The sequence below is a fragment of the Montipora capricornis genome, chromosome 9, assembly GCF_036669925.1.
Source record: "Montipora capricornis isolate CH-2021 chromosome 9, ASM3666992v2, whole genome shotgun sequence".
NCBI classification, from domain to species: domain Eukaryota; kingdom Metazoa; phylum Cnidaria; class Anthozoa; order Scleractinia; family Acroporidae; genus Montipora; species Montipora capricornis.
In genome coordinates this window covers 20,478,819-20,496,318 of record NC_090891.1, presented here as the reverse complement: position 1 = coordinate 20,496,318, position 17,500 = coordinate 20,478,819, and the positions used below count along the sequence as shown (strand labels likewise).

At 38.5% G+C, this 17,500-nt stretch overlaps 2 protein-coding genes across 3 annotated transcripts in view; one reads left to right on the top strand and one right to left on the bottom strand.

The window, feature by feature from the left end:
* LOC138015549 (nuclear protein MDM1-like) overlaps window positions 1–10,500 on the bottom strand; it is an 11,152-nt gene extending 652 nt beyond the window's left edge. The window contains exons 1-7 of one of the 2 annotated variants that reach the window (XM_068862620.1): window positions 10,340–10,500; window positions 8,442–8,756; window positions 6,764–7,013; window positions 3,777–3,897; window positions 1,254–1,332; window positions 1,122–1,160; window positions 1–298 (exon numbers count right to left, since the gene is read on the bottom strand). The exon at window positions 1–298 is cut by the window's left edge and continues 652 nt beyond it. In XM_068862620.1, the coding sequence (XP_068718721.1) occupies window positions 1–298; window positions 1,122–1,160; window positions 1,254–1,332; window positions 3,777–3,897; window positions 6,764–7,013; window positions 8,442–8,756; window positions 10,340–10,360 (1,123 nt within the window). In that variant the 5' untranslated portion in view covers window positions 10,361–10,500. Of the gene's footprint in view, window positions 299–1,121; window positions 1,161–1,253; window positions 1,366–3,776; window positions 3,898–6,763; window positions 7,014–8,441; window positions 8,757–10,339 lie in introns of both variants that reach the window. The other variant, XM_068862619.1, reaches the window with a different exon arrangement.
* Window positions 10,501–11,511: 1,011 nt separating this feature from the next.
* LOC138017828 (lipopolysaccharide-responsive and beige-like anchor protein) overlaps window positions 11,512–17,500 on the top strand; it is a 72,456-nt gene continuing 66,467 nt past the window's right edge. The window contains exons 1-6 of the mRNA XM_068864815.1: window positions 11,512–11,753; window positions 12,031–12,135; window positions 14,733–14,859; window positions 15,454–15,554; window positions 16,903–16,998; window positions 17,100–17,221. Of these exons, the coding sequence (XP_068720916.1) occupies window positions 11,529–11,753; window positions 12,031–12,135; window positions 14,733–14,859; window positions 15,454–15,554; window positions 16,903–16,998; window positions 17,100–17,221 (776 nt within the window). The 5' untranslated portion in view covers window positions 11,512–11,528. The remainder of the gene's footprint in view (window positions 11,754–12,030; window positions 12,136–14,732; window positions 14,860–15,453; window positions 15,555–16,902; window positions 16,999–17,099; window positions 17,222–17,500) is intronic.

The following is a 17,500-nucleotide window of genomic DNA, read 5'->3' as shown; positions in this document are numbered from 1 at the left end:
AATTTGCTTCTGTTCCTGAGCCCATTTTTTCTCCTTCGGCTTCTCTCGGAGACTGCGTACGAACCACGTTCCAAGCTTCGCGTCTTCGTGGAGGTGAGTCGCTTCTTCCTCGGGATTTGCGATTTGTTTCTCGGGCCCGGCTCTTGTCTTCGGGCGGCGAATAAGAGCCGTATGATTCGGAGCGAGAGCTCGCACGATCAGCTTGTTCTCTGTTCATCTCGTCGAGGCTCTCACGTGAGAAGTGTGTTCCTCGTGCGTGCTGGGAATAGCCATAGGCTTCGTTGCGTCGCTCTAACACCTACAAGTAAAGAGTTTCTTCTCAGAAGTGAGAACAGATCGCTCATAAATCAGTTTTAATGAAGAGGTGAAAATTGCCTTATTTTTACCTTGCAATATTGAACTCTTGGTTCTGTTGCGCCCACATAAACAACAATATTCACAGCAGTTTCATATCTTTGCGCTCTACTAGTACAAGAGTCCATCATCCAAGAGTAAGATTTACCCAAATTGGCCTAGTCCCCATCAGTGTCAGAAAAGTGTCTATTTTTAAGCCTAACTCAACGTTGTACCTAATTCGAACCCTTTGGGAATAAAACGTTTTTTTTCCAGCTATTTCCATGTCGTAGAACCTTAACCCGGGAGATTTGAATTGGCACAACATTGAGTAAGCCGATTGGCTCTATTGTATATTTTCCCGCAAAACTTGCTTTAAAAATAAACTCTTTTCTGACGCTGATGGGGACAAACCTGATACCTGATTCTTACTCTTGGGCATAGTTAAGAGAGACAACTGGTTTTGAAGCTCGGCAAACATCAAAGGAGCAAACAAAGATGCCAAGATTTAGGTTAGAAAGTCCACGACCGCGCACAATCTTTTGTTTTGCGCTCATACACTATGCATAAATTACGTAACCAACACGTTTCTATTGGTTAGTTCCTCACTACGGAGTAAACAGCTGTTGTGTTTTGTGCACGGTCAAGGCCACAAAAGAGAACTAAAACCTACAACAAAGAAATTTGTCGGATTTCATAACCATTCCCCTCTATTAACTATGTCTTGCATGGGTAACGGACTCTTGACTAGCATAAATATATAAAAGAGAGAAAATTAAATTTCAAACCTGGTTAAACCAATCAGGTGCTTTTTTGTTCTTCTTATCCTGAAAAAAAAAACATTCATCGAAATTGGTATAAACGCAACTTTTACCAAGCTATGGTAATTTCTTAATCAGTCTGTAAAATCCTACACTCACCACTGCGTTATAAGTCGCATCAGAGTTGGTCGGAGCTTCTATCCACAAACCATCGACGTATTTGAACTTGGTGGGTTTTCTGTAATGGGTTGAATACTCCGTGTTTAACACCCTACAGTGCAAATTGTAGCATGTGTCCATAATCATAATCTATTATTTACCCTCGCATTTTAAAGTAGGCATGAAGCAGCTAAAAGGGAGTATGGAAAAGACGTTAAGTATGCTAACGTCAAAGCGAGACAACAATCCAGCAGCGACGTGTCAAACGTGCGGCTCGTATTTTAGGAAAGAAAACATGCTTCACGTGCAGCAAGCTTTTTCGTGCATTTCCTTGCCGTAACCGAAAACAACTGAGTGATTAACTACATTGGTTGTGGTCACACTTGAGAGAAACACAGTGTAAAACCAGTGTTGACACTACTCTAGCGTCAACTCTCGAGTGCGACCACAGCCTTAATTTCTGGTGTTTTGAATCCCTATAGGGGAACACTGAATTTAACACTAGCGTTAACTCCCTAAAGCGACCGCAACTATTGTGGGAATACAAGAAGGGATTTGGTCATTCTCTAACTTTACTTAAAATCCGTTTGCTCTGATCCAGTTAAACAGGTGCATTCTCAATGTTTTAGCTGTGGTTACACTAGCCATTTTCCCCATGGGTAAATAGCGTTTGCCCACGGACAAGGACGCTTTTGTGTGTAGCCGCCTTCCCTGGACCGAAACTGCCCTAGGGTTATTTCCATAGATACATAAAAAAGAACAAAAGAACTTCCCATGACAGTTCCTGAACTTAAAAGTACGGTTTTTCTGCTCCCTGAGGACAACGACAACGGCTACGAGAACGTTGTCTAAAAAAACACGCACCATTTTTCGTTATTGTAATAATTTCGAGATTACTCCAAGATCAGCATGGAAAGTGTGCCTGATCATTCCAGGATTAAAACTTTTACAAACGATGAGGATGTTTGGAAAGAAAATTTGAACATTTATCGCCAAGAGCTCACGTTCTCCACATAACCTCAAATTTGTTCAATTCAAAATTGTATCAAAAAGTAAAACGTGCAAGCTGGGCGTTGTTGTTTCGCTCAATAAAGCCTGGTTTTCACAAGCGAAGCAAGCACAAGCACAAGCACAGCCTACTATTGTTGCTGCGCATACGTTCTGCGCATCTCCAGATACTCGGAATTTCCTATCGGTAGTGCTTACTAATACAGGGATATTTTTGCGCGGTTTAAAACTATTCGGAGAAAGCAGACCTTAGCAAGTGCTCTTCCTATCCAAAAAGAAAATTGGGGCTAGCCATGCATTTTTCAGAGATAATTAAGCTTAAATTTGGAAAGGAACGCCATACATTGCTTTGTATTTTAAAGCCTTTTACTAATCATTGTTGATTAATTATCTTACCCCCAATTTTCGTTTTGGATTTTAATAACACTTGTTGAGAACTGCTTTTCCCGCATTACCATACAACCGCGCAAAAATACCTTTGAATTAGTAGGAACCGTCCTTGAAAGGAACCTCCACTTTAACAGAAATAATAACTTGAAATCACAGGAAATAACTGTTACAGTGAAGTCAATCTAAACTATTTTCAAAGAAAGCATTTGTATCCGAAAGAAAAAAGTTTTAGAATCGCCTAATTTTTGTTTTCAAATTTCGTGGGCGCCGCCATATTGAATAATTGTGACGTGTTATGGTTGCCCTATTGTTATTAGACAAACGCTCTTTGTGTTAGAACAATAGGGCAACCGTAACAAGTCACAATTATTCAAGATGGCTGCGCCCGCGAAATTTGAAAGCGAAAATGAGCGATTTTAAAATTCCCTTTTCCAGATACAAACACTTTTTTAAAAACAAATAATTAACATAATTTCCTTTGGTTTAAACTTATTCTGTAGCAAGAGTGGAGGTTCCCTTTAATGTACGGTCCCGAGGGTAACAGTTAGTTTTGTTTTCCCGAAAGTCCTCATGTTTCCCGAGACGAAGTTCGATTGCGAAAACCAAGACAATGCAGCCCCCTGATGTCAATCTTGTAAAAAAAATGGTGAGAGGAGACCGCATTCACCACTGAGCCATCTCTGCTTCTCTTAAAATAAAGAAGTTAAAGAGCGAGTTTTCAGAAAAAGTACCTTGCGTTACCTTTGATTTGAAACAAGGTGCCCGAAGTTGAAAGCCTCATTTGTTTGAGTTTCTTTTTGAAAATTGACTCTTACTCGACTTAGGCCGCGTTCGATTTACCCTATTCAGGAATAAGAATACGTGGAGTGATCATTTAAAACACTATGTGTGGCGTTTTGCATAAACAAGGATAATAAAGCTATGTTTAAAATAGCATTTTAGCAGATGTTTGACAATATTAATGTGGATCTCCGCAAAAACGAAGGATTTCTAACTTCTATTCCATGAATTCCTATTCCGGAATACGGTCAATCGAACGCGCCCTTAGATTCATGGAGGTCAAAGTGCGGTTTGGCAGTTGTGCTTCGCAGAATTGAGAAAACCACAACGAAACTAAAACCTTACTTTTGTTCAGGTTCTGGTGATCGCAAGTACTGTGATTCATCTGAGGGTTTGAGTAGGCGTACATCTCCAATGCTTGTAGCTCTGCGAATACCCGCAGGTGGGAGACGGTCAGGACTGACCTCTAAAACAAAAATTGCAAATACTTCAATACAAGGACTGAGGCTATGCAAAACAGTAAAACTTGTCAGTACTATAATTGATTCAGGTTTTCGGAAAATTGAAGTTCCTTATTCTCGCAAACACACTGAGACCGTAATTTACCGTATTCCTCATTTTTCAAACCGAATCCCGATTGCCTGCCGATCAACAATTATTCCATGGGCGCGACTTGGATATGAGATGGTAAATTGCCAACAAAGCGCGTTTCGCCGAGTTGGCTGCTATAATCATCTCATATCCAACCAGCACGAGTGGTATAATTAAGTAAGTAAGTAAGTAAGTAAGTAAGTAAGTAAGTAAGTAAGTAAGTAAGTAAGTAAGTAAGTAAGTAAGTAAGTAAGTAAGTAAGTAAGTAAGTAAGTAAGTAAGTAAGTATCATTATTTAACCTCAGATTTCTAGAGTAGCTAGTAGCTAATATTTCCGAGCATTGAACAGAACAACTGTAATAGCTTCCTTAAAAGCACCCACAAATTATGGATAAATCTGCCCCACTTTATTTTGTAAAAATAAAAAAAACTGATGCGTACAGTTACTGCGATTTGTAGAGCATGGTACGATTAAAAACGTTTTACCAAAGTTGAGGTGGCTAGTGGTGGATATTTAACGAGCACGAAAGCGGCGAGGTGAATAGTGGTGAACAGGGTTTTCGTTTGAGGCCAGAGGCCGGACGTTTCGTCCAGTCGTTTCCGATTCCAGTTTGTTGAGTGAACTTCAGCCTTGCCTAGGGAATTGATTCTTTAGTTTCAGAAACACTGGAAACAGCGTTTCGGAGTGTTCTATTTTAAAAATTTCTTGAGGGCATTCCCCCTGACCCTGCTAGGTAGCTCACGCCTTCGGCGCTCGCAAGGCGCCTTGGGACGCCAAACAAATTCACCTCCGCTGCTTTCAGAAATATGTCCGCTACTGTACAAAACTGTCGAAAACCCTGGGTGAATACCAGCAGTTGTTTTAGGTGAATAGCTGTTTCATTATATACGAAAACAGTGAGATAGTATAGCACAAAAAGACGACTCGCTTATTCCTGCAATGATTACAACATTTCCGGGCGCAAATCCCGCGCGAGTTGCTCAGAGGTGAATAGTTAACAACTATAGTTGTTTTAGTATATTCTAAAACAGTGAGATAATATACAGGACAAAAAATTAATTTGGATGTTCTCTTCACTTGTCACGGATGCAAATCGGGACGCCATTTTTTCCCGAGTTGCTCGGAGGTAAATAGCACAGGATATTGGGAGTTTGAGTAGCCAATCAGCGCGCGCATTCAACGCTATACACTGTTTTAGTATATACTAATAATGCAATTCTGGATTTTTAATTGACTTAGCTATCAAGGTACAGCTGTATAGACCTTACTCATAAATGGCGGTCACAATTATATACCGCTTACTAACCGAGTTCGAGGTCCGTACTGTAAGTTACGGACCGAGTTTTTTCCCGTTGCGAAGCGCTTGGGCCATAAATCAACGGGAAAAAACGAGGATCCGTAACTTACAGTAAGGACCGAGAAAACGAGGTTAGTAAGATATTTATTATATCTCTGAGGTTAACCGGCGCGCAGGCAAGGAAACTAGTCAAAGTGAAGCGGAAGGTTCAACTGCCACAAAGAATGCCGTGCCAAAATCCTAAAAACTAAATCTTCTTGGCTGTTAAGTTTGAAATACTTGCTTGCAAGATTCAAACAGTTTTCAGTACAAGTTTATGCAACAGAAATGAGATGAAAAACTCGCTAGATGATGTTTTGTCGAAATTTTAAATTTAGCGGGCTGTACAGCGGGCCGTACTGTAGAATACGGAGGACGTACGGAATACGGAGAATCTCGGAGGATGTTATCAACCTCGGCCTTCGGCCTTGGTGGATAACACCCTCCTCGACCTGCAGAATTCTTCATATCCTACTCAGCCTCATTCAATAATTGCTAAATATAACATCATCTGCAAGCGTCCGCTATGCAGGCTGATCAACTACACTATCGGTTATCTAAAGAGATATATGAATGCCGATTCCAAACACCCAACGAGTCAACACATCGAGCTCCAGTTAAGTATTGTAACTTCTTGCGGCTATTTGCGGTTTGCGGTTAGACTAATGACTTCTTGTGGATAGGATTTTGAACTTCTTGCGTTTGGAACTTCTTGCGGATAAACCGCAATTTAACTTCTTTTGACCGCTTGCGCGTTCTTGCGGCCCAAGAACTTCTTGCGACACTTTTTGTGCGTGCATTATTTTTGGGCTGTATTGGACATGTAAATCCCCAGACATTTATTCAGCAACCCCATGTTTAAAATTCTCATCCACTGGGGTGGGGGGAGGGGGTTTGGCATTAAACGGAGTGGCTTTCTGACATGCACCACACCACAACTGTTTTATTTCACGCGCTTGATTCCATGTTTGGCATAAAGTGGTCTTATGGTGTTAATAATAATTCATTAACTTCATGCACAAAAAAAAAATTACAGTGACTTGTGCCAAAGTTAACCTAGGCACTGGTTAGGAAACCTTAAAACCTTCAAAAGCGAGAACAATGTAATCACAATCGATGTTGAATAAATTGGCCGTGGCCCTGCACAATCTTCTGTTTTCCCTTGGCACGAGTTTGCAAATTAGTGGCGCACAATCTAATGGCTGGATTAGAATGGTTACCTTCTCGAAAAAGGCGTGTTTAATGCAGGGTTCAGGCAAAAAATTCAGACAAAAACATGAAACAAAGGAACTTGTAGAGTTTCATAACCATTTCCATGCATCAACTAAGTTTGTGCCATTAAATTTCCAATTGGAACAAAACTCTTGAAATCATTAAGATAACTTTTTATTGATAATTCCTCACCTCCTTTGTTTCCACCAACTACTTTATGTGGACTCTGTTGCTGCTTGAGTTTGCTTTTCCGCCTTTCACCTTTTGATGTCTTTGACTGTTTCTTGTAATCTACAAAGTCTCCTTTATAAGTGCTCTTTCTCTTTATTCTGTCAGGTACGTAGAATGTCCTGGCTGTGTTTCTTGGTTTGTCTTTAAATATTTTTCTCTCTGCTGCAAGGATTGGAGTATCACTTCTTAAATCACTGATTTTGCTCTTCTCCTTCAACAAAGGAAAAAAAAAAAAACCCAGATTGTTTACAGTAGCTGACAGAGCAAAACATGGTACAAACATGAATTGGGAAAAAACAAGAACTTGAATTTCACATCCTGCTACTTAATACATATTTTCTTTCTAAAATAAGTAATAGTAATAGTAATAGTAATAGTAATAGTAATAGTAATAGTAATAGTAATAGTAATAGTAATAGTAATAGTAATAGTCCTGAGTGCTGAGTCCAGTTTGGTCTGTAATCATATTCATGAGTGATAACAAAATTGGATGACTGCACAGCAGGTGTCCAATATGTTTATCATGAATCAGAGTATGATTACAGACTGCATTGGATGACGGGAAGTCCTCCTACTAATTAATCATAAAAGTACAATTTCTAAGGAAAGAAGAAGAGCTCATTTATGAAAGAAAGGGGAAATTTGGATTAAAAGACTGACAAAGAAGGCGTAAATATATTGTTAAATGTCGCTCTGAAAGAAAGAAAGCCCCAATTTAGGAGGCTGTACACTGTTTCTATGGTGATAGAAACCAAGGTTGTGATTGGCTGATTTAAACCACAACTTTCAATGTGATTGGCTTATTGAACTGTCCGATAACAAACTGTCCAACAACTCCTTCACAAGTGAATTAGGTAATTGAAAATAGGAGTTTGTTAAACCAATCAAAAATGAGGAAATTGTAATTAACAACAGTTACTGCATTGAGCTGAATGGAAGGTGGGTGCCTGGGATGTCCAGGGGCCTCCACTGGGATCAGCCAGCCCCTAAACAGTAAAACGCTCCCAATTGGCTAGCAATCCCTGCAACCCAGTCATGAGCCCCCACACAGAGACAATGTGGGCACCCATCACACTGTGATAACAGTGGAAAAAAAGGGGGAGGGGGTAGAGGGAGGGAGGGAAGCAGATTAGAAACCGCTAACACTAAGAAAAAAACTCTAAAACGAAGGCCACACAACACTCTGCAAACGTAGTTCCAAGATGGCCGCTGCACTGAGACGCATAACCTACATGAGCCTCAGTGCACATATAGATGAACCGCTGACCGCTAAACGTACAGAAAACCAGCATCTCTTTGTTGTTAACTACGTTAAATTGCATCATTTTTTATGATTTTAAAAGACTTACAGCATAAATGAACCCTTGAGGTCAGGCTGATGCCAAAATGATTTACATGTAATAGACCTTATTCGCTTGTAGATTTTGTTTTCCCAATACAGATCATGCGATAAAACTGAGGAGATTTGATCCTTTGCCTTGTTCATTAATGTTTACAGGCATCAATATCTCTTCATGCACTCTTCATGCATATGATCTGAATTGGGAAAACACAAATAGAAGCGAATAAGGACTACTACTAATCAATGCTTTTCAAAAAAACAAGGGTTCAATCTACATGCCATGCTGTTAGCTCTCACCTCCTTTTTGGGCCTTCTATCTGGAGAAGAGTAGGATCTACGTGAGTTGCCATCAGTTTTCAGCCACTCTTTATCAGGTTGTTCTTTCACTGTTACAGTAGTGAAGATGTTGTGGTTCTTTTCATATGGCACAATTCTCTTCCTTTGTAATGGTGGCTCATGAATTGTACCCAGCTGACTCGAAAGCAAGCCTGCCCTTGGTGTAGAACCATTACTGTCTATGTTACTCAGTGAACGCATGACTTCACCTTTCACAGTAATAGGCCGTTTTGATTCAAATGTTTTGTAGCGAGAATAGTACTCAGACTCATACCGCTGAAAAGTAGAAATGTTTAATTGAGAAAAAAATAACAATACATGATACATTCACATGAACTACATCCAAGCAATGCAGCAGTTTGGTTTAGCAGAGACACCTTTCAATAAAGCTAAAACTAATAATATTATTTAATCTACCATATGTTATCATGGCCCTGTGTAAAATGTTGCTAGAGCAGGCAAAGTACACGTACTTAGCAGTGAAATGGTTACATTTACCCCATGCCATAAAAAATACAGCCAGTCCGATACAGGAAAGCTATTATCTATTTGATAGTATTCTACTGAATATCTCAATAATGGCTGGCACTACAACCACTGCCTGCTTCTGTCTGACCTTGTAGCTCAATTAGCAAAGAAATGGTTGCCTCAAATCCAGAGATTGTGGGTTAAATTCAATTCCAATACCCTGGTCCAATTATGTCATTACTTAAGTGCTAATGCTCAGCAGCGGCTGCGGATCACAGTCATTTGAAAGTGAGGGGGCTAGTGGTATAGGTATGAATAGTGTAAATTATTAAGTCTTTTATCAAGCCAAAGTGAAGTGAAGTGACACTATTAGTCTCTCCCCTCGGGACTTTTCAGGACTAATTTACAATGCTTTCATGGGGGACTTTAGCCAGACTGCTTATTACGCAGCTCTACAATTAATTTTAGTAAGTATCCAGATAAGGTCAGACCACAACACGCGGGACTACATCCCCTCCTCCTATTGAATAGTGAGTGGGTTCTTAACCCTTTCACCCCCGTGGGGTTCCCCATTGACGAGTAAAATCATCTGGCGTTAGACAGAGTAAAATCTATAAGTGGCACTCTTGGGAGTGAAAGGGTTAAAGGTTCCATACCATTTAATTTCCAACAAGGGCTATGTGACGGGACGGGATTTACAATACAATAGGCCCTTTGCAGCTTGTGATCACATGCTACAAAAACCACCATACAGGAAAGCAAATTGCCCACTGGGACATCTAAAACAAAGAAAATTTAATTATTTTGCTTTCTTTCAGATGTCCCAGCGTGCAATTTGCTTTCCAGTGTAGCGGTTTTAGTACCAAGTGATCACCATCATCATCATCATCATCATTAACAGGGCTAAGTTCGCTCCTGACGGAGGAACCCCTCCCTGGAATGATCCCAAGACCACTAAGCTGCAAAGGGCCTATTGCAAGCTCTTCACAAGACATGCATAATAGGACTCATTAGTTACTTACTTGTAGCGTAGTTCGAATTAAAAATTGGCCTCGGCGAGAAATTTGCTAAGATCATTATTCATTCCCTATTTCACATTAATAACTTGTTGGAAATGTTGATGCAGTTATGATAATTATTTTGATCAGAGGCTTGCAACAAGCTAAAGTGGCAAAGGTTTTGTAAACAACACAGGCAAACGATTTGATTATCGATCCCCTTCACGTATGCTAAGCCGGTAAAAGGAAACTCAAGTTGTTCAGTGGCTGAGTTATCAAGGATCCCACAATGATTGGTCGATTACATAGTTCACCCCAAAGCTGAACAATCAACATTCTTTGCCCAATCTCTCAATGGCAAAATTGTTGCTTAAAAGTCCATAAATTATTTACCTTGGATCGCGGTGCTGGCATTTTTAAAAAGTCAGATCTTTACCAAAACCACAAGCAATGTTTAAATTACCGCTCAAACGATCGGAGCGCTCGTTCAAGAAAAGATAAAATGCGAAAAAGCTCAAAACACTGCAAACAGCTGAAAGCACGCTTCGCGTACTCTTGGCAACATAAGACGCTAAGCTGAACGAAAACGAGGCTACACCACAGTTTACCAAGTTTTTTCATGAATTACTTGTTTAGTTGAAGGGTATGTTTATTGTCTTCATGCTCATAAATGAGGTTTGAGAGCGTTTTTAGCTGAGGATCCTTCAATTGTGGATGCGATCTGCAAGTCATTTCCATCTAAACTGAAGCGCGCTGTAGGATTTTTAAATTTTAAATTCTACTTCCACTTTATTAATTGATAAAGCGTATCAAATGCATCACATCAATATAGCAATGACCCAATCACTTTAGGCCATTTCAGACCGTTTAGATATGGCCATCTAAACAGATATCTAAATTGATCATGTGACATTATCAATTACCACAACAAATCTTTGAGCTTTTGATTTTATATATATATATTGTTAGCTGCATTTTAAACTGCAAATGTGGTTTGTTAGTTTAAATCTTGGTAGTTTTCAATCTAATTATATTCGATTTTGTATATTTTATACCACCCCTTTAAGCTCGGCGGGTATAATTTGCAGGTCGCAGGTTGCAGGTCGCGGGTTGCAGGTCATTGTTTCACCAATACAGAAAGTATCCTAAACATTCATAAAAGCGAACCTTAGGCCTAAATACTTTTGCTTAGGCCTACGATACGCTTTATCAATTAATAGAGTAAAAGTAGAAGTTAAAATTTAAAATTCCTACAGCGCGCTTCAGTTTAGATGGAAATGACTTGCAGATCGCATCCACAATTGAAGGATCCTCAGCTAAAAACGTTCTCAAACCTCATTTATGAGCATGACCTGCGACCTGCAAATTAGACCCGCCGCTTTAAGCTCCGTAGCTTTAAACATCATCATGGATAAATAGAGGTATGTCATCATCATCCTAATCATCAATCAAGCAATCTGCAGTACCGCTATGGAATACTAAATTTCTCATAAGTTTTAAGACTCGAGCTTCCCATTTTTAGGGGTAATTATTGAGATCCTGTGCTCCGGAACATGCGCACTTCCACTCAAGATGATCCATCATGGCGGACTCACCTGCGATAGACACCTCTCAAAATGATCAAGTGTTGCCAGAAAAAGAGAACCATGAAAACGGTGTTAGAAAGACTATCGATAAAGAAAGGTCCATCAATGCCGTGAGTGTTGCGTCGAGAACAAAGCTCGCTCAGTTGATTCAACTTGCAAGCGAAGCGGAAACAGAGGGCCTAACAAATTACAAGAAAGTTGTGGATACTGTTTTCGATTCGGTAGGACAATATATTTTTTTCATTTTAATCAGCCTTTTTTATTTCCAATAATTGCGGTTTTATAGGTTCTATGTTCCAGGTCGTGAGGTTAAATTTGAAGAGCTTGCATAGCCAAACGTGGTTTCTTAATTAATAAGCTTAAGGCTTATATTAAGAAAAAAAAAAGAAGTGTTTTCAATCGATAATATTGGTCGTGCGTTATGTTTGTCAAGCTTGCACGTCATTTTCACTTGAAGGACAAAGATATGTTTTAACAATTCTTTGTTTTTTTGTGTAGCTCGTTGGTGGACACTTTGACCTCGAAGCTAGATTCACGATCAAAGATTCCTCCGATCTTCTCATGTTGTTGGAGTTGTTGGGACATTGCAATGTATCATTAAAAGTGAGTGCATAGTCTTTGAATTATTAAAGTGATTTCAGTTTGAATCATTTCTGCATGTACTGAAAGCTATAATAGGAATGTAGTTGGTAGTAAAAGTTCTCGTTCAACTTGCATGCCAATGAAAAATTAACTTTAATCTTTCGGGCGAATCAGCTAATAAAATCTTTTGCGTTCGTATTACTCCGTCTTCGATCTTCAATCGTTTTTTAAAAAGATATATTCCGTGCATCTCTAATAAGAGTGAGGGTATTGTCCTTTTCAGAAAGCTATTGTACAATGCATTTCCAAAGATACGGGAGTTCAGAAGAAAATATGTCACTATTTTTGCTCTTTTAGCGGAAGTGAATTCGATTGTGAATTTGGAGTTGTTTTTTTAACTTTCTTGCAGGTGTCATAGACAAATTTTTCTCTTTAATTTTATCACAATGTTAATATCATCTCTAATCATTCAGTACCACCTTGTTTGAAAACAAGTAACTACAGAATACAGGGCCACTTATTTCCATATCATTGAATAACAAAAGCTCCCATTGTTATGTGTCTCGTTCTACAAAAGCTTCTAACTAATTTGCATATACTGGCCCTGTGTGGCCCTTTATTCTGTAGCTGCTCAGAAAACAACAGTTTATTAATGAAATGTTCTTTTTTTTGTTCATAATTTTACATGTATACCGTACATTGCATATAATTTACTTAGCAACTTAATCATCTTTATTATTATGTACTGTAATAATTAGATTCAGGATCCCATGGATTTAATGAAAATTCTAAATTTTCAAAGTTAAAATCCCTTTTCCTCACATAAGGTGAGAATGTTCCATCATTGCCACTTTGTCAAAAATGTTTTTCTTTAGTAATAAATAAGCTTATTTGAAGAAATGAAATACACTTTAATGTTGGCAGTGATATGAAATCACAGTGACGCTAATTTAATTATGTAGCTTAGTCGTTAAATCTAACCGAAGGTGGTAAAGAGGGGGTCTTGAACAGGTTCCACATAAAATAAAATGGCTGTTTCACATTTCACAGACAATAAAATATCCAGTTCACGTTTCACTGAAAAAAAAAAAAAAGATTTTTTTTACATAAACAAATTATCTTACGTTTGTTAAGAGCTATAGCCATCTGTTATAAAGAAACTCAGAAGAACGGTTACATTTGGAAGAATTGTGCGACCTTCAGAGACAGTTTCCGAGCTAGTTTCCACCATGTTGATTGACCAGCAAAGCCGTCAAGGCTTCATAACGAGGCCACGAGGCCACATGTTGAGGGTTCATGTTTCAGTGATGGCCAATCCAGGTGACGTTGTCGTACCTTTCTCTGCTGAATTATAAATTACAGTCTATTGTTACAATTTCTCAGGCTCCTACTCCCGCAAAGTAATTAAAAAAAAACATGAAACAAATAGACCCTTCTCCAAGGTAGTAGCAACAGATTTGAATGAGTTAACCCTTTAAGCCTCGAGGGGTTCCCCATTGACGAGTAAAATCGTCTGGCGTTAGACAGAGTAAAATCTATAAGTGCCATTTGGCACTATCGGGGCTGAAAGGGTTAAACGGGGACATAGTTTTTTCACGCTGTTAGCTTAACCCTTTAAGCCCCGAGGGGTTCCCCATTGACGAGTAAAATCGTCTGGCGTTAGACAGAGTAAAATCTATAAGTGCCATTTGGCACTATCGGGCTGAATGAGTTAAAATTGAACTGAATTAAAAATTGATACCAGAAATAGAAAGAGCACCTTAAATTTAGTAATGATATGCATGAAAAAGGTTACTCGATTCTGAATGGCTGAGAGCAGTGCAGTTCAAGTGTAACACAGTGGAAAAAGTGTAATACATCACTGCGAATTACACATCAAAATTCTGGGTTATGATTGGCTAATAAACATTAGGGTTTGGTCAGAACCAATCAAATCTTTTGCTTTCAAATCAAGCGCGTGCCCTGGATGGTGCAATTTATGGCACAATTTTTCCCTGATTGTATGATACCCATGAGTTTCTTCTGCTTAACTATCTCAAAATTTTGTATATTATTAACAAGTAGTCATGATTTTTCTTGTGCAATTCAGAATAAATAAGCACTTGTCAAAGACTACAAATTGCACTTGCCCTACAGGCTCGTGCAATTTTGTCGTCTTTGAAAAAATTACTTATTTATTCCAAATTGCACTCAAAATCATGTGATTTTCTGAAGTTCCAGTGTATAAGTATAAGTTGGAATTTGACACCTTTACAGAGGTTTGTATGACTAGGGGTAAACGCCATTCCCCCAATCATACAAACGTCTGTAAATTTTTCATTATTTTTTCAACATACATTTTCTCAGCTGATATTACACCTGATATGTTGACTTTTAAAGGTTACTAAAATAAAGGTGCTTTTTTTATTTCTGCTATTGGCTTTTAATTTTAACTTATTTGAATTTTCTGCCTACATTTTGGAGAAAGGTCTATTCACCGTGATTGCCAAAATCAAGTTTTATGAGGAAAAAAAACCATTTCACGTTTTACAGGAAATAAAAAGGCAATTCAAGCTTCACCCTTTACCACCCTCACTACCCAAAAATTAATCAAATGGTGTTCATTTATCTGTAAACAGGTTGAAATCTTAGGCTTGCTGATTGCAATTTTAAGGAAAAGCATCCCTAACTTGCAAGCAGCTACCAAAATTGGTCTTACTGAGAGAGTGTTATGTCGATTACCCCAGGAGAGAGAAGTTGTTGCAGGTAAATAATTTTTTTTTTGAATAAGCCAAGTACTAGTGATGTGAATGAAATAAGCTCATTCTGTGCTGATCAGTCAGATTGAGTGTTGATGTCTCAAAATGTGAGAATATGCTCATCGATTTTCTCAAGTATAAACCCTCCCCCATCCCAGAAATGCACACAGGCTTTGTTACTGAGAGGGTCGCCACTCATACGTTACTAGGAACTTTTTTATACTTTATTCTGGTCTATCTTGAAACTGTCAATCATTGTGATTACCTAAGTGTGTTAAGTTAGTCACGGTGGCTGTCCACCATTTGGGTTCTAAGGAAATCTAGCATGCCTTTTAGCTACATTGCAGCATTGTTAGGTCTATTTCAGAACACACAGTCTCCATTTGGGCTGACATTGTTGGCTTCCTAAACAGCCTGGTTGAGGGTTGAGTCCAGAAGCAGAAATTTCTTCTTATCCTTTGTGATATGGCATTTGAAGACTGATTGTGCTGGGGTACTCAAGATTTGTCAGAATGTCAAGAAGGATAATTAGGGGCAACCTCATTCGTGACCAAACTTTTAAGGACAACATGTCTTATCACTGATGTTATTTTTGTTACAGACAAACTTGTAGAGCTTTTAGGAATCTTGTCCAGTTACAGCATCACAGTTAAAGAACTCAAGACACTGTTGGCCACTTTGAAAGGTGTTAATGGAAAATGGGTGAGTTTTTTTTGTGTATTTGTGCTGTCACCCTTTTGAAACTTTTTGCATGAAAAGACACAGAAAAACATTTGCAAACTTTTCAATGAGGTCCTTTACAGGGGTGTGCTGACAAAATGTTTCATTTTCAAGATTGGTGAATTTTGAGATGCTTATAGTGTTAAATACACCTTACTCCAAAATGGCTGCCATTTTAGTAGTCTTTTGTTTCCTTGCAAATTAGCACTTTTGGCCTTGCTTTCAAATATAAAATTCAAATGAATATTTAACCTTGAACGAGGCCACAAGGGCCAATTTGTAATCAAACAAAAGAATGCTAAAATGACGGCCATTTTGGATTAACCCTTTGACGTCCAAACCGGCCTAAACTGGCCAGACTTAGTATTTCACTATAATGCCAGATGATTTTACTCGTCAATGGGGAACCCCTGGGAGTCAATGGATTAATCACCCATTAAGGTGTATTGTTTAATCTAAAGAAAGAAATAATTTTTCCTTCTGTACAATCACTTGTTTTCCTCTGTTTTCGTCCACAAATGCTAGTAGGTAAATCCATGCCCAATATTTTGGTATCCAACCTGCAGTGTCCTGTTAATTCTGATAATAATAATAATTTCTTATTGCTACCTATTTCCAAATGAAAGGTATTTGCTAGGGTGAGCTTTATTTTTAGGTTACATTATTAATCCAGTTATTAATATCTTTACCTGAGGAGCAGTCTTTAAGGGGTTCTTTGTGTTGGTATTTGTCTGTGTATTATATATAATGTGGCAGGTCATTTTGTTCCTTAGGTTAATTTGGAACCAAACTAGGTTATTTTGTTTCAACCTAGATCAAGTTGTTTCAACCGAGGTCAATTTGGGGGCAGGTACAAAAAACACAGGGCACAGGTCATTGCTTTACCATACTATCCTTGATATATCCTTGATACTATCCTAGACATTTGTTAAAGCTAAACTTAAGCTTTAAATTTAGGCCTATTGTTAGCATTACTTATTTTGTAAATGGTTAGGTGTGTCTCTGTATTGGTAAAACAACGAACTGTGACCCTTGTTGTGTACCTGCCGCAAACTGATCTAGGTTGAATCAACTTGATCTAGGTTGAAACAAGTTGACCTAGGTTGAAACAAAATGACCCAGTTTGGTTGCAATTTAACCTAAGGAACAAATGACCTGCAACATATAATTTTATGTTGTGGCTCAAATTTTTTCAAACCACTTCAGTTTTGATTTTCCCTTGTGCAATAGTCTCCTACATTTCAGAGTACCAGGTTCCCTCTGTTTTACAATCCACTGTGCCAACAATGTTTTTCTTGTGTGAATCTTTAAAAAGGTTTTTCTCTTATAGCCATGCCATACTGTGAAGTTGTTGACCATCTTGAAACTGATGTTAGAGAAACAGGGTCCAGATGTGTACTTCAGCTTTTCTGGACAGCACGGAGCTGTAAGTAGTTGAATGAACTACTTTCTATTCAAAGTCAAACAAAAGGAAACAGCTGTAATTTAAAATAATATGATTATTTTATGATGAACATATTTTTACAGGCCATCACATTACCACCCATTTCAAAATGGCCACTGCAATCAGGTTTCACCTTTTCAACATGGCTGTGTCTTGATACATCACACCTGGCAAATGCTGAGAAGCGCAGACCATATTTGTATTGGTAAGTGTATCAATAAGCTATTGGCCTGAATGTGCATTAGATGATTTTGATTTTTTTGACCATAGTAAGGAGTAGTGTGCTTTTCCATTTTGCAAACGTTTGGACCGTTAGTTGATAAGAAGGCCAACCCTGTCTCCTCCTTCCCACACCAACCGTCACATTGTTATTCAGGGAGACGTACATCTAACCCAGCTAAATAACAACATTGTTTTGGGGCAGGAGCAACCATAATAAATAAGGACTACTCATTGCAATGTTTCAGATAAAAGACAAGGAAGT